The sequence below is a fragment of the Dryobates pubescens genome, chromosome 5 (genome assembly GCF_014839835.1).
Source record: "Dryobates pubescens isolate bDryPub1 chromosome 5, bDryPub1.pri, whole genome shotgun sequence".
Lineage (NCBI taxonomy): Eukaryota > Metazoa > Chordata > Aves > Piciformes > Picidae > Dryobates > Dryobates pubescens.
The window spans coordinates 35,282,702-35,300,175 of record NC_071616.1 but is presented as its reverse complement, the minus strand read 5'-3'; the positions used below and the strand labels follow the sequence as shown (position 1 = coordinate 35,300,175).

At 44.1% G+C, this 17,474-nt stretch overlaps 1 protein-coding gene across 1 annotated transcript in view; it reads right to left on the bottom strand.

Annotated features, from left to right (window-relative positions):
• SPTLC2 (serine palmitoyltransferase long chain base subunit 2) overlaps positions 1-12,712 on the bottom strand; it is a 73,779-nt gene extending 61,067 nt beyond the window's left edge. The window contains exons 1-2 of the mRNA XM_054161988.1: positions 12,569-12,712; positions 4,148-4,342 (exon numbers count right to left, since the gene is read on the bottom strand). Coding sequence (XP_054017963.1) covers positions 4,148-4,342; positions 12,569-12,694 — 321 coding nt within the window. The 5' untranslated portion in view covers positions 12,695-12,712. The remainder of the gene's footprint in view (positions 1-4,147; positions 4,343-12,568) is intronic.
• Between the last annotated feature and the right edge of the window lie 4,762 nt (positions 12,713-17,474).

Genomic DNA, 17,474 nt, shown 5'->3' with positions numbered 1-17,474 from the left:
TATCTGCAATTCACATAAGGCATTCCCCGATAACACAAAAATGACGCTGAATGGAAACCAGATAGACAATTGCAACAAAATTCAGGCTTCTAAAAGGAAGCAGAACAACTAGTTCCATCTCACTGCTAGTGAGTCAAGAGAAAAATGGAGCAATAAGTGTAGGTAGCCTTTATACAATTAGAAGGCCTCCGACGAGCTATACAGATGCTAAAACAACAGATTACTGCCCCTGAGATAATACTACTGCTGGATTCCTGTGAACAAGTGCTTGAAAACCCCAGATATTAGCAACATATTCCAACTGGGCAAGCTACTGAGTATGAAGAGGTATGCTAACAGATCTTGTTACCAGCCCCATTTGCAGAGTTGTTCCTGCATACAAAATATACAAGGTAATCAACAAGGCAAATCAGACCTAAAGAAAGGTAAAAGTGATTTTCATCTAGCCAAGAAAATCCCACAAGCATTTTTCAGATTTAACTACATTGTATGACCAGACATTACATTGAAATTGGGATCCACAAACTGGTGCCAGGGTAACTGAGAACTCTTAATCCTGCCGCTTGCCCATGTCTAAACCAGACTAATAATGCTTTGGAGAGGATGTGTCACACAACCCTGGTTTCCAGGAAAAGCCTAGCTAGGTATATTTTAAACAAAGCCAAGACCCATCAGACTATTTCCTGGAAATCAGTACTAGTAAAGTCTGTTCATTTTCACCCTTTTGTGTTCCAACCATGAGTGGATATTGAAGTTTTCCTGGAATCATTAACTTCAGTGCAAGGCTGTAATAAATTCCAAGGAATTCGCCCACTGTCAAGAGGCAGTTCCAATAAAGACCCATTGGGAAGTCTGCTCTTTAACCTAGTTTGGTCACTTTTGGGTTCCAGTTTTGATGCACAGACTAGGACTACAACATTAAGAGACAAACTGAGGAGAGGATTTGCTCTACTGAAATAAACTGCCCTCAATAACACACAAAAAGCAAAGGTGGATTTTTCTGGCCTTAGTTTTTCATAACTACATTTTGGACCTAAGTTTACATTATGCTTTTAACTGTGATCACATTCAGAAACACACCACAGAAAAGTCACATACTTCAATTCATTGAATCATAGAACTGTTTTGGTTGGAGACGACCTGTAAGAACATCGAGCCCAACCATCAACCTAACACCACCATGGCCATTAAAGCAGGTCCCAAAGTGCCATGTCCACATGTTTCTTGAACACCTCCCTAGGTGACCTATTCCAAAGCCTGACCATGCTTCCTAAAATCCAATCTAAAACTCCCCTGGCACAATTTCAGGCCATTTCCTCTTGTTCTATCACTTGATACTATGGAGAAAAACTTTCAGGACAAGTTTATTCAGACCATTATGAAACCTTTTCTCACTGTATGTAATTTTGTCTTGCTCACAAGGCAGGTTGTCACACTGCCCAGCTACACAGCTACTCCTACTGTCTTTGCTTTGGAGATTTTTCACCTAGGCAATTACGATTTCAAAAAGCTAAACCTAACTCCTTTTGTTTGATGCTTGAGATCTAAGTAAGATCATAATCATCCAGTCAGCTCTTTAGAACTTAAACAATGAAACTGCTGCTTTCTACACAGGTCACAAATCTGCCAGAGTCTACCACAGGGCTCCTCCAGTTAGTATGTATTAACAAGACAGTGTGAGTTCTGAGCCTTTTCTGTGTACTAGTATCTGCATTCTCCCACCCTAAGACGATTGGGCTGTCAGCCAGCACTGAGAGAGATTCAAATATCTGAAAATCAGGAGAAATTGTTTCCAAACAAGTCATTGAGCACCTCACTCCCCCAGCACCGAAATAAAACCTGGCTCCCACACTAGATGTGCTGCAACATGCTCTCATCAATTCATTTGCAGGCAAACAAAGCTTAAAGCAGCAAAGTGTGAGGATAAGTACTGTATGTTCTAGACCTCACATGATCACTTTTCTGTTTGTCCAACACCAAACCCAGCTATTCCAGCCAAAGCACTAGAAACGTGATTGATTAGGGGAAGTCCACTAGGCTGAGATTTCTTCAACACCATTTAAAACAGGATTTCCTATTCTCCATTCTTACGCAGTATTCACTGGCACTTCTTACTAGCTCCATCCACAGACATCCTATATACCAAACAAACACAGAACACGTGCCATCTCTTTCCTGCAAGCCTTGACCAACATATAAACTCAAAAGGTATTAAATTCATCTGTCTGGGAGGTACACTTGTTAAGCAAATGTCTTTCAGGGAAAGATGCAGTACTGAATTAACCTAGAAAAAAAGGTCAAAGCTAAATTTCTCTCAGAACTAGGATAATTAGCTGCTAACAAAGTCTGTACTCCAGCGTCCTGTGCGATGATCTTAACCAATAGAGTATCACCAAACTAGGCCTGCTGCCTGAGGTCCTCCATTTGTACGCTCTCATGTAAGAGTCATGACTGCTCCCAGAGAAAAGGACTAATGTAAGCAGTCTTGCACCTTACATTTAAGTAACAGAATAAGCATTTCACAACAATTGTGCAACAGAAAATAACCACAGTATAGAATAATTGCACCAACACTTCAGTTGTCCCTTTCTAATCTTCAAGTACCATGAGTATAGACCAATACTTAAACCTTCATTCTAATGTCTTGGTAGATTTTTACAACTGTTTGGATATTCCTTTCTGCATCCACTTCTAATTTATACACAGAAAAATACAAGGGTGTCGCAGTCTCAGGTGACATAAACCAGAGGAGCTTAAACAACATTAATGAACACTTTGGGGTTTGAATTGAGATTTAGCCACCAATCCTTATTCAGATATTGCAACTGTTAAAAGGAATCCAATTTTTTTACTTCCAGATTCCAGAAGTCAGTTTTGGAAATAGTGCACATTTAAACTCCTATACTTTGAACAAATATTAAATACCTATTACTCATCAAATTGCTATGAGAATGTTTCTATTCTGGAATTAAGCACCTTATTATGAGCCAGCCTAACTCTACCTCACAATGTTGAAAGAAGCCCTTGTGAAGTAATTTATGGTACTGGTTAGTTTACTACATCTTACCTAATCTACCACCACATGACATGCACTTTACTCAAAAAAATCCTCCAAATAAACTTTCCTATTTTTCCTTCTCACCACTGATTATTTGTTTGCCTCAGTGCAACATCCTTCCCACCACACTATTTTCTGCTAACCAACTGTTTGTGTGGCTTAACAGGGAACCAGAAACCAGTAAGTGGAAAACAACTCTGCTTAGCATTTGATAAACCAAACAGGCTCCCCAAAGCTGTTGAGAAACATAGAAGCCTGATCAGAAAAAGTAGGACAACTGACTTTACCTTTGGAGCAAAGCTCACTAGTATTCACACTGTGCTAACAGGGCTCACATTAGGAGTCATCAGGAAATAGCTTGTGAACTGCAATTTCAAACTTCAGCTTTCTTAAGAGTAACCAATTCCTGCGGGGAATAAAGGCCTCAAAATATTTTACAATTATTCAAAATTAGGATTATCTATTCCAGACTAACTGCTGAAGCAGGCAAGACTTTTCACCTAGTAACAGATGCTTTGGTGAGTATGTCTTACTACAAATTTACTGTTACTAATTGCTGCCAGTGAGTCAAGAGTCATTATCTCAAACCAGTCACCTGCTAACCTGCTACTGTTCTGGATGCTCAGTTTGTGCTCTGGTTCTCATCCACAAGGGTTTTCTTAACAAGTGTTTAGGCTAAAGAGAATTAATGGCATGCTTCCAAATAAAAACACAGCCACTAGAGCAGCATGAGAAAGCCTCCAACTGCTCTCAAACCTAAACCGGATCTTTTGATAAGCATTTCTTTAGCAGCTGGCGTAAGTGGTCTATCTTCCCCAAACCCTTGTTTATGCAGCTAGGGCATCGTGTTGATGTAACTGTTGATGCAGTTTTGCAGTGAACTAGATGAAGGAACTGCTCCACCAAAACAACACCACAACTAAAGAAACATTTTGTTTAATGAAACAGCAGCGCTATCAAAATATTTGGGGCATTCAGAAGACAAGGAAAACAGCAGGAAACTTTCAATAACATCGCTCACAAAAGAAATGCTTCATTTACAGCCTCAGCCCCATCATTTCCCACTGGCCACTCTTTCCCAATGGTTACCTTTTGTTCTTCTCTTTCTGTTGCATTTTGACACTTCTCAATCTTCCACTGCCGCATGAAATCTCGCAGATACCCAAAGAGAGTGAGCACACCGTAGCCTACGTAGGTCAGCACAGCAACCAGCATCGGCGTTTCTTCAAAAGCTTCATTGAAAGGCCTTTTGTATAGCCCTCCATTGTGCACAATATGATTCATCTAAAAATTAAGAGAGGCATTTGTGAGATATTCATTAAAGAAATGACAGGTAGGCATTTCAGCATAGTCCCTGGCCCTCTGACCAGCTGTAAGGTCTTCATCCCTCTACCCAGTTCAGCGTACTTTCAGCTAGGTTCAGCCATTGTTGATAGTCAATTTCCATACATGAGGTTGCTAAGTTGTTGATACAACCAAAGTCATGTTTACCAACTTAGTACAGTTTACTCTAAGGTCTCAAAATTCTTTAGCTTGTGAAGCTACATAGAGAACATTGCTTATGTCCAGGCCAACCGAGATGAAGTCTGCCCTCCCCCTTCACCAAGAGCTAGGTAAGCACAAATAACAGAACACTGACGCTTCCCAGGCATCCAACCAAAATGGAAATGAAGTTTCATTCATCTAAACAATGTCTTTCCGGAATTATGAGACTTGGAAAGCAAGTGGAAAATATCAGAGTGAGACTCAACTTTGGAACTGTGTATTCCTGTAACAAAACAAACATAATCTATGTGTCTCCATAGCCCTTAGCCTAAAGATGCTGACGTAAACACTGTGCTCATCCATGAGTGGACATGATACCACAGACAAAAAAGTCATTGTATACGCAGTCCCAACATTACGTGTACGTCAGCACGCAGAACAAAGCAAGGCTTTCTGCATAAAACCCACCCTGAAAGCCATCTTGCTACTTGCATACCCTCTCCTGGAGACAAAGAGATTGCCTAGATGTGTAATGCATGTGCAAGCCCACCTGAAGTATGACTACTGTAATACGTAACGTTGGTGACTACTACAGAAAAACTTGACAGGGCTCACTCAACATAACTCTAGGGAAAAAAAACAACATCATGGTTTTAACTAGACCACCTGTTCAGAGAACAAAGTTAAAGGATCAAATCTCAAAAGTCAATGTATCAAAGCACAGAAACTCAGCTAGTAGATGCAAATTGCTACCTGTATTCCTAAAAGTTATAGAACAGCTACCACATAATATGATGTGTGAAAAAACATTCTCCAAGACATAAATCCTTTACCTGTAGCCAAGTCCAACTCCTTGCAGAACAAATTTATTTTTGCTAGTACCCCTAGTCCTAGGAAAATTACAGCCTCTAAATGGATTAAGATTGGATACCTTTCTGGTATCCAAATATGCCAGATGTGCACAAGAAGGAAACCAAGGTAATAACTTTCAATAACTGCCTTTATTAATAACATCACACTGAAAAGAGGGCTAAAAAAAAGGATGCTTCTAGGACATTGCCCAGATTTCTCTGGACTGTACTCAAATTGCATGTTATAGTCAGATATAATAAGAAATGTATTAAAAAAAATACACTCTAATCAAAGAAACATCAGCACCCAGCAAAAAGGCTGAACCCAAATGCATCAAAAAAGGACAACAGCAGATAATTAATGAGTGGGGGCCAGCAGACAGAATAAAACCAGTTGTTTACCTATGACATTTATACTATTGTATGGGGAAGGGAGACAGAGTTGTACTAACCTCTGTATCAACTAGATGAATCAATAAAGACACAGACACTTGGCTTCATCAGATGCTGCATTACTTGAAAAGCAATACCTGATTATCTCAGGTGCTGCAGAAAGCCTCAGTTGGAAGTCTGGCATTAAGATTTTGAAAGTAATTTTTAGAAGCAAAATTCTGCTCTTAGGACACAACTATGCTACAGCAATGCAGTCATTGTATAGTATAAATTGCACCAGCACCTTCCTTCTGCTACTGATCTGTACTTCTTCCCTCTTGCCAACAGGGACATCCAGAACAAAGTTTTAACCAGAGCACATCCTCAGTTTGGCCACTATAGTTGCAGAAACTTTAGAACTGGTGCAAGTGTGGAAACAAAACAGCAAAGTCATAGATAAGAACTTGTCTTTTAGCAGCAACCCTTGCCCCAAATGCAAGGAACTAACCTGCAGTGCTTTGAGGCCAGGTTTAATATTGAAGTTAATCTTTAAAAACACAGTGTACAGTGGTGGCTTAAACTAGAAAATGACCATGCTTTGGAACAGGTGTAGGAACACTTGCTTACCACATGATGATGGCAGATGATGGCAGTTTGAAGCTTTAATGATGGCAGTTTGAAGCTTTAATACAGGCCATAGGTTCATACATTGTTTCTTCAGGAACACTGCCAGCCAAAGGAACTCCCTCCGCCCCACTCACTCTCGTTTGGCTTGCACAACTAAAGCTAATCATTTTCAGCACAGCACCCCTCCAACACTGAAATGATTCAGGTTGGAAATATAATAGCTTGCAGAAGGTTGTTTATTAGACCTTAATAATCTTTGCATCACCACTCTACAAACTCATTCAATACATCTCAGCAAACAAGAACCAGCAGCTTTTGGGGAGAGAAGAGGGGCAGCACCACCATGACAATCAAGCGACTTGGTAAGCCAATACTGCAGAGAAAAACCCATGAGAAAACCCTGCAATACTATGGTTCCAATTCATGCAACCATAGAATTTTATTGCATCCAGATCTGAGAAAGATTGTGCACTAAAGCTGCAATTACTAGTGCCACAGCTTGATAAGATTAAAATTGAATTTTGTGTCCCCACGCTGACAAACTATGCTGTGAACAGCAGCTACTCAGGAGCAAACACACAATGTACCTGCTGCCTATAGCTGGCTATTAGTAGCCAGTTGCTGGATAAGCACAGAAAACTGACAGTGACTACTTCACAAGCTACCTAGCAGCTAATAAACAGAGATCACAGGTCCAGGAGGATGATCAGAGGGCTGGAGCACCTCTCCTATGAGGACAAACTGAAGGAGTTGGGGCTGTTCAGTCTGGAGAAGAGAAAGCTCCAAGGTGACCTAATTGTGGCCAGTTCCAGTATCTGAAGGGGCCCTACAAGAAGGCTGGGGAGGGACTTTTCAGGATGTCAGGTAGTGATAGGACTAGGGGCAATGGAATGAAGCTGGAGGTGGGGAGATTCAGGCTGGATGTGAGCAGGAAGTTCTTCACCATGAGAGTGGTGAAGCCCTGGAATGGGTTGTCCAGGGAGGTGGTTGGGGCCCCATCCCTGGAGGTGTTTAAGGCCAGGCTGGATGAGGCTCTGGCCAGCCTGATCTAGTGTAGGATGTCCCTGCCCATGGCAGGGGGGTTGGAACTAGATGATCTTTGTGGTCCCTTCCAACCCTGACTGACACTATGATAAGTAACATGAAATTCATCTGGAAGAAATTAAAGGCTACATCCTAAGGGTATGGATCTAAGTTTAACTAATACCAAAAAAATACCTACTGAAAAAAAGAATAATAAACCCAAACAAACTCAACAAACCCAAACCTATCGACCATTTCAATCAGAATAAACACACACTCATTTTCTTCCAGCTTCTTTGAGGTGCCTCCGATTATAATAAATGCTAAAACTAAGTAAGTTATTCCTTATGATTAAACCCTATTATTTCACTGAGAAACACCCTTTTGGGAATACTGGTATTGATTCAATAGCACTCCAATCAATTTACTCTCCCAGTGTTCTCCTACCGGCATGCTTATACGTCCTTAAACTCCTACATCAGCTACCATACAAGCTGAGAAGCTTCTATGTTATCTCAGCTGAACTAAAGAAGTACTCAGAATGCAATCCCACAGACTTTTCAGGAGGAGTACTATGACTATAAATATACCTATACAAGAGACATTTGTAGCCACATTTTAGATATGAGCCTATTTGTTTTTCCAAGAAAGCCTTATGAACCCACACGAGCCTTCCAATGAAGGCATACACGCTGCAAGCTCCAAGCTTGCTGCCAAAGAGCTGCAAGAGCAGTTACAGACACCAAGAAAGTGCCTACAGCTTAGTAATTAATTTCCTTTCCTGGGGAGGAAAAACAAAGTAGAAAAAGGAAGGGGACAAGATTAAGACTTTTATGGTTTCAACAAGTCATGTGATAAAGTGAGCCAGTGAGCCATGACCTTTGAACTAGCATGTACTTGTGTATCTAAATGGAGAGGACAAAGAAAGCCCAGGACTCACCTAAGCTAAATGCATGGCTCAAAACAAACAGATATTCACCTACTCCTTCCTGTACTGTCCAAGACTGTGTGCACACAGAAGAGCACCATCTTAGCAAGAAACTACTGCAAGAGAAAAATCAAGAGTGCACCACACAGCTGTTTACAAAAGGCAGTAAAAAGATGGCATTCTGACTCAGCCACAGGTAGGTAATGCCTGTGTTTGGCCAAGCTCTTGGGGAAACTAATCACATAAACCAGCACTGCAACAGTTACCGAGCAGCAGCATCTAGCTACAGCTAGAAAGGACTGCATTGCTCTAAGCAGAACACATCAGAGTGATGCATTCCAGCCTCCTCTGCTTCTTGGGAGCCCTCCACTGGATTCAGACATTCACATGGCTCTATCAGCAACTTTCTGGGGAGCTCAGTACTGGACACGGTACTCAAGCTGCAGTCTCACCAATGCTGAGTGAGGGGCAATGATCACTTCTTCCTGAGTACATTCATGAGATTCAGTTCTTCAGGATCAATTTTTTTTTCTTTTTTAGCAGAAATATTTGAATTTTCATTTTACACAGATGTAAAAGCAAGCCCACACAATTCTGTACTAAAATTCCTTTTTACACTAGTGGACAGGGCAGTTATTTAGCATCTTTATCTTAACCTAACCATATGAAAGCAGGGGTCATTCGCATCACTGCTATCACTAGTTCACTGGAACAAGAAAAACTTGCAGTATTTCTTTCTCTCCTCTTCTTAGGTGTGCTCTCCCTAAGAGGTTACACTAACCTGAACTCCAGCAACAACAGCATCTATGAAATGAAGACATTGTTCCCCTGTATCCTGAAGCATCTTATGATATGAGGCTATAAGCAGTATGATTATTCTCTAAAACACAAAACCCCAAATACAAATTGCAGGACTACACAAGCTGTTTCTTTAACATGCACATACCAAAGCTTTCAGAAAAAAACAGTATCTATGCTGCCCATTTTAATAGCTGTGGAGAGAGAATTCAAGACTTGTAACAGTTTTAAAGGCATGCAAATCCCACAGTCCTCCCACTCTATGCAGCCAAGCTACTCCTTGTCTTCCTGAGGAAGTAGTGCGAGATCATGTTTACCAAAGCATGAATGCAGCAAGATATCTGGAGATTGCTAGGGTATGGCATTTGAAGATCTTCTAGAAACATCAGGGAAACTCTAACTTTAATATTACTGGTTGCTAGGAAAGTAATCATTTGATCTCCAAGGTAGCCAAAGTCAGTCACCGTACGGTCCTAGTAGGCAGCAATTTTCTCTCTCCTCTTCCCAAGAGGAAGGATTACCAGCTCAGATCCCAACAGAAGACTAATATAATGTGTTTAAAAATTAAGGTGAACAATGTCACCCTCTTTTGCTCATGCTAGAGTAAAGGTAAAAAGCCCCCACTATGTTAAATACCTGTCTATCTCTGTGCAGGAAGTTGTAAGGAAAGACTGAAATGTGCATCCTAAGGATAATAACGCCTTGAATCTGTGGTTTTTTTGGTGAGGGTTAAAGAAAGGACAACAAAACCAAACCAACCAGAAGACCCCAAAACTTACTCAGACAACCACTACAGAGATGCCCTAAATAAAGGCAGACTCCTTTTTTCACATCAATAAAATGGGGAAAGCTTTCCTGCATAATCAAGCCCTACAGGAGGGCACAGTGATGTACTACTTTTCATCTAAGCTCTCCTCTCACAAGCTCCAGGCTTTTCCAGATAAACTGTCAGCAACTGAAACAGATCTTTATACCAATGGCTTTCCTTCCTCTTCCCATCAATATATTCATTTTATTTAGATGTTGTCAGGTCTCTTCAAGCACCCTGTCATAAGCTTTTTTGCAAAAGCACCATTTCCACCACCCTCCCCCCCCCCCGCTTCATCCTTATTTTTCACATTTTTTTAAACTAAGTTTGTGTAAGCAGCTTCCTTTCTGGTACTTAACTATTTTGCATTCCACAGACCTCTTCACTTGAAGTATTGTATTGGTATGATATAACATACATGCCCAGACAAATACATTCAACACACAGTAAGCATTAATGTTTCCCTTCTCCTGTGTAAAGGCTCAACAACCAAAATTCAAAAGACAGAGGGCTACTCAAGTAGCCAAGTTTGTGATACATCAGCTCTAACCTCCCATCACTGATGCTGTTTGAGAAATCTATACATGTGGAGACTTGACAGGGTGCTTGGTTGCATGGTTTAGTTGGATTAGGTGGTATTGGATGATAGGTTGGATATGATGATCTTGAAGGTCTCTTCCAACCTGGTCTATTCTATTCTATTCTACCCCTGAACAGACACTTATTCCAGTCAAGTTCTGATATTTAGTTCCTTATTTTGAAAGGTAGCAATCTGACCCATATAAAAGAAAAGAATGCAAGGTTCTTAATTATACATTTCTGCAGGACAAGCGAGCAGTTGCCATGAAAAAAAGTAAAACTTCCTTACATTCTTCTTACATTCTTTGACATTGTCAATACACTTTTGATTCTTTGCTAAGATTTCTCATGACCACTTCTGCCACGAGTCTTCCTCCCCTTTAGAAACAGTTATTCAAACACCTGAGGTGTCCAAGACATATTTGAGTGTAGTATCATGTGGCTCAAGGTGAGAAGAAAGTTCTTTAGAGAGAGAGTTGTTAGCCATTGGAATGTGCTGCCCAAGGAGGTGGTGGAGCCACCATCCCTGGAGGTGTTCAAGAGGGGACTGGATGTGGCACTTGGTGCCATGGTTTAGTAGTCATGAGGTCTTGGGTGACAGGTTGGACTTGATGATCTTTGAGGTCTCTTCCAACCTTATTGATTCTATGATTCTATGTGTAAGCTACTAACTGAACAGAATGTCTCGTAAAGCAGGAACATTTTTAAGCTTCCTCAGTTTGACACTGATGGTTTATCCACTGACATATTGCACCTCCCATGTTTTCCAGATACACAGCTGAACAAAATCCCCAGAAAAAAAGGCTTCCATACCTCACTTCTCTGCTCAGAAGAATGTAATTTAAGTCAGGCCTTCTTTTAAAAAAGCACAAAGGGGCAAAATAATAATAACAAACCCCACACTCACAGAAGGGCCCTCATCATCACCACACTCGGCCTTAGAGCAAATATTTACACCTATGATTTTAAAGGTGCCAGAGCCCCCTAAACCAGTATAAGCTGACAGTGCCACCAAATGAAGGTACTGTTCACTCCCAATACTGTGCTGTCACCTTCCAGCTGGCAGGGAAAAACTGTGAGCATCCACCCAGTGAAAGGAACACAGCAAGTGCCCCGGGTTAAAGTTTTGTTGTTTGCTTTTGATTTTGGTTTGTTTGTTGTTTTTTTTTTTTCCTCCTGAGTGAAAAGAAAAAGAAAAGAAAGAAAAGCTTCGTTTTATCCTGCATGAGCCTTCAATCTGTTTCACCTAGTGACTACACGAGCCTACAGGAAAAACAGACGGAGCAGCAGTGGGATAAAAGCATGGAGTAACAGGAGGGATGACAGTGGGAGGTAGGTTTTCTCAAGCAGCTTTAGGTGCCCAAGGAAACGACCTTTTCCATCTCGTTGGGATTGCCTTCACAAGAACCATGACGTCCCTTACACACTTACACAAAGGTTTACTTTCTTTCAGAGAAACTAGAAGCCTGAATTACAGATACACTCACATCACAGGGTGTTAATACAGCTAAATGTGAAGTTCTGCATCAACCCTTTAACTCTTCTGTGTAAGTCCCTACACATGCCCACTGAACCCCCAGTCTTGTGCATCACACCTGTAACAATAAAAAAAGAGCAGTGCAAATATCCTTTCTTCTCAAGCACAGACTTATTCTATGAAAGGTTTAAGTTTAAATCTCTGCTGGTGACAAAAGCCTTGCAGTAAAGGTATAGCAGTGACTTGAGGGCCAGTTGTTCCACCTGAAGTTACCAGTCTAGCCAACAATCATCCGCCCGGCGCAGCCCCCCGAAGCAGGCCCGTGACCAAGGCGCTACCCTCCCAGATCCCTCAGGCGAGGGCCAGGAGGCAAAAATCCGAACCCCACTGGCCACCGAAGTTTTGCCGAACTCCTCAATAGCCACCTCGATGGCTGCCAGTAGCCCACCTTCCGCCGCAGCCGCGGCGTGAGGGGTGGCTACAAGCTCCCCCGCCTCCCCAGCCCATCCCGCGCCCCGGTGCCGGCCCCGCCCGGGCGGCGGAGGGCGCCCGCCGCGCACACCTGGGTGTCGGGCGCAGGAAGCCCGCGCACGTAGCCATTGCGGAGCGCTCCATGGGCCGCGCCACTGCAGCCATTGGCGCGAGGCTGGGCACCCAGCGCCGCCGCAGCTCGCTCAGGTCCTTCCATCCCACCGTCTCCGCTCCGCTGCGCCCGCTCCCCTGCCCCCGCCCGGCCGCGCCGCACCGGAAGCGCGAGCCGCTGCTTCCTCCAATCGTCGGCGGAGGCGTCACACGCGGGGACGGCCTCCGCAACGACGCAACAGAGCGCGTGCGAGACTGGCGGCAGAGGCTGGGAAGGGGAACGGCATCGAGGAGACGGCACCCAATGAGAGCCCCGCATGGCAATCAGATGGGAGGAAAGTGAGGTGAAGGAAGGCGCTTGCCCAATTACAAGGGAGGGAGAGGGAGCCAAAAGGTAAAAGTTATCCAATCATTTGGCAGAGATGGAACCGGGAACGAAGGAGGAAGATGAGCTAACCAATCATGGAGCGAAGTGGAAGGAGGGGCACGAGCGAACAGCGGCATCCCTCCAATGGCAGGAGGGAGGAGCCGGGCGGTAGCTGAGACGGCAGCCAATGGGGGACGTCGGAGCGGACTGACGGGACGGGGGATGAGGCTGAGGCGAGCTAAAGCGCCTTCAGGGAAGCGCGGTAGCTCTGGTCCGGTTAGGATAGGCGCTTGGTCGGCTGGCTGAGCAGCGCAGCTATGAGTGCACCGCCTGGGCCATGGCTGCGGCCCTGTAGGAGGTGCGCGGGGAAGCCGAATGTGTGAGGCTGCCCTGGCTTCCGGAAGGCACCCGGTGGGTCTGTAAACGCTTTCGTTGACGCCAAGGGGACAGCGCCGCCGAGTGCGCAGGCTGGTGCCACCTCGTTACCCGCGGCGCCGCTACCCTCGGGAGTCCCCGAGGAGAGGGCCAGGGTATGATGCGGCAGCCGGGGAGCTCCTCGCCTGCCCTCGCTGCTCTGAATTGAGGGAGCTGGTAGAGTGAAGCAGTTCCTTTGAGACTCTGGGCGTGGCCTCAGGACACGCAGGCTTTGGGCTGTGTCGTGATGGGCAGTGGGAAAGCTAAAGTAACCCGTTGCAAGTCTGACAGGAGACCTCCTGGGTGAAACCCAGGAGGCTTTTTGGGAGGTCAGACTTAATTACTGTAATGCCCTTTCCAGCGTGGGATCGAGCTGGGAGAGGTGAATCTTGGCTCTACTCCTTAAAGTAATGAAGGGCCTGAAAGGAAACGCTGTTGACAAGCTCCTGGCAGAACTTAAGTCAATAGGATTTAAATTGGGGCTTAAAGGTAGGCGTATGCCTGGCGGCTTTGCTGAGTTGCCAGTCCGTTAACTCTGCCTGCGGCTGTGTTTAAAAATCATGGTATGTTTGGGTATAAATTTGAGTGTTTTCTGAGAGTTTGAAAGGACATACTTTATTCAGAAGCCAGGTAAACTAAACACTGTATTTAGCTCGGGGGTAGCTATTACCAACCTTAGTTTGGGTTACATCACGACAACACCAGAGGAAAGATGCTCTGCCAACCACAAAGCATCTGTATTTGTGCACTGTTAAACAACTTGTCTATGTTTTGGTGAGGGAGTGGGAAGAGGAAGGCATCCAGAGGTTTCCATGTTGCAGGAGTGTTAATCTGTAGAGAGGAAACAGTTTAACGTGTTTAATGACATATTGAAGAGATGTAAGAGGATGACCTTTGATTTCTCCAGTGTAATTGAGAGGGAAGGGCTGTGGTGTTTCCTGGAGTGCAACCTGAAGTAGCACAGATCTCGGTTAACACACTGGAAAGTTAACAGGTTTAAGCAGATGAATTTGAGGAGATGGTCTCAGCCTTTCCTTTCTCATTTGCTACTACTGACAGTTATTTTTCAGTATTATAGTCACATCTTGGAGCCTCTGTTGTGGGTTTCATTGCTCATTCAATAGGAACATGGAGTCATGTAACAAAAATACATTAGCTTCTGTGAAAGACAGTAATTTTCCTTCCCTCAAGAAGACTTGGGAGAGCTTCATGGCCTGGTTTCAGCCTGTTTCTAGGCAGCAGTATGTGTCTGATATTCCTCATCTCTGTGTCATTTTTGGATCAGAGGGCTTTTTGTAGTGAGGGGAACAAACAGGCTATGGGGTAATGCACACAGGCTGGGCGTGAGACTTTGTTCCTATTTTTGCTCTCTGTGGCCACTCCCATATCTTGAGTGCCACTGAAGCAGGTATGGTCTTGTCTAAGCGTTCTTCCTTCACCTGGTTTCGGTGTGCTGTCAGCTGAGATGGGATGGGTCATGTCCCTCCTCGTGTTGGAGGATGGGAGCATGAGGTAGACTGGTGTTGCTAGGAAGGACCTAGTGATCGAAGCAGCAGATGTCCCTGCTCAGCATTTGGTTGCTTGTGCAAGTGGACTTGCTGAAGTAGGTGCAGTTAGGAGTACTGGCGGGAAGAGGTACCGGGACCTCTCCTGCTGTTGAGCTTTCTCTGCATACGAAGGAGGGGGCTTCTGCAGAGTTAAAATAATTATGAGGAAATGAACAAATACTATAATGAAAAAAGACAATGAGCTAGAGAGAAGTGTACCAGAGGACCACAAACTGTAGATTTATTTTTTTTATATATATATTTTTCCCCCCCTCTGTTGCCATAGTTGGCTATGGGTGTTTTCTTCCTGGCTACCTTTAAGCAGAGCAGATTGAGTTACACTGACCAGATTGTGCCATGTGCAGATGGTCCACCAGTCTACACTCCCAGGGCATGTATGGGGCAACACCCTCTGCTCCCTGCCCATGTGTGTATGGGGGAGTTTTATCTGCTAATGTCTTGTTTCTAGCAAGGATCAGCTGCCTCGCCTGCCAGGCACTGGATCTCACTGTTGTGTTACCTGTTCAAATAGAGCCCAAACCCCTTTCACATGTGGGCACCTGCAGAGTGGTTACTTCATCTGTCCTTAAACCTCTACAATGCAATGTTTTCAATTTTGGTTTAGGAAACTCAGGAAGAAAAAGAGATTAAGGGATCCACTAGTTAACTCATGCAGGACCAGGCAGTCTCACGTATGTGATTTCATCACCCAGCAACCAAGTTTCCCTCAGCATGTAGCCAGCAAAACCTGGTGTTTGAGAGGCAGCTGACCCCTTTTGGCACAGCACTGGTGACAGGAAAAATCATGCTCACCCTGTGGCTGCAGTGACAGAAGAGTTCAAGACAGAAGTGTAGGTAAGTCCTAGCATGGGGGTACCATCCCAGGGCACAGCAGCTGCCTGCAGAGTGCATTCTGCAGAGCTGGAGTCACAGCTAGGTAGCTCTGATGCAGCACTGATGGTGTGACACATGAGATACCTGTGTGCATAGGTGGCTGCAGCTTGTGAAGCCAAACAAACTTAGACCAGGGAATTTCAGTTCTGAGTTTCCTTTTAGGTCGCATGGCTGCTGTTCCTGTGAGCTGCAAAGCAAACAGTATTACTCAGCCAGCTGAATGAAGCAAAGGAGTGTATCCAAAGATCTAATGAGGCAAAAGGAAGAGTGGACAGGTCAGACAGCCAGGGATTGCTGTGCAGCAAGCTTTTTATCAACAGAGAGCTGTACTGCTTCTAACCATCTGTAGGTTTGGGGATCACAGAGTGGAGTTGTGAAGCTTGGAGACAGCAGAAGGGCAAGCTCAAGAAGGACCAATTGAGTAAACTAGAACAAAAGTGTAGCAGGAAAAATTTCAGTTCTAACATCCCAAGCAGAGGGAACAGGGGCTTGTGCACTGGTGAGAAATAACCAGGGCTTGTCACTGAGATGTAACTGAGGGGAAGAATTTCAGGAAAGGAGGGAGTTGGCAATTGAGGAAACACTGGGTATGTGAATGATGTCAGATATGTAAAGAGTCTTGATGGAAGATTTCAAAGTAGCTGTAGTCCAAAATAACCTAAGCCTTTGCCTTTTATATTTGCAGCACAAAATAAGCAATACCTCAGCCATTGCATGTGAGGCAGTTAACAGCAGGCAGGCTGCTCTGAGAGTCCACAGTTTTCACATACCTTTCATCTTCAGTTTCCAGTGCAGGTTGAAGTAAGCAGAAATGAGCGCTAAAGACATGATTGCAAAGGCTGCAGTTTGGGCGGACCAGCGCTGTGAGGTGCGCATGGTCTCTGCTCCCTGTTTTTCTTTCACAGTTACAGCAACCTAGCACTGAAATTGCGTGGATTGTGCTGGGAAAGGAGTTCAAGGAAGCAGTGAACCTTGGGTGCTGAAAGGCAGAATCACTGCCTGAAGCATAGGACAAGATTTAGCAGCAGTGTGGAGGTCTTGGGGACCTCATAGCTCTTAAAGAGCCAGATAGCTATGAGTATGCCCCAGGAGAATTTGTCAAGCCCCTAGGTAAAATTCATGGAAAGCTGGAGAGGCGTTGGTGTAGCTCATACGAGGGAGTGATACTTGGAAGGTTTCCTAGTCTGGTGTAGGAATGACCATTGTTTGTCCTCAGCATATCTTGATAAGTAAGTAAAGCATGAATGCCCACAGCAGATTGCTTCCATCTGATGGAGGCAAGGTGTAGACAGGTACATCTTTCTAAGCAATAGAGTTGGTTGGCTTAAATTCAGCTAAGAGTTGTGTTTCTGCGCCAGGGAAGTCCCTCCCTGTCCTTAACACTTTCTGCTGTGAATACTACAGTTCCAGGCTCACCACAGCTTCTGTTTTACTGGCTCAGAGAATACTATTATTCTGGAAATAACCTGTAAAACTCTGCAATGCATAGCATAAACTCTTCAGGTCTCGGGTTCAAATACTTCCTGACAATGCTTTGTGCATCTAAACAGGCCTCAATCCTCTAGCTTCAGGGCTCTCTAGTGCATTCATTACTTGACAGCCCCCCCCCCCATCTCAAAACACATCGGAGATTTGACCTTCCATAGTTGACATGACAAGGCTTG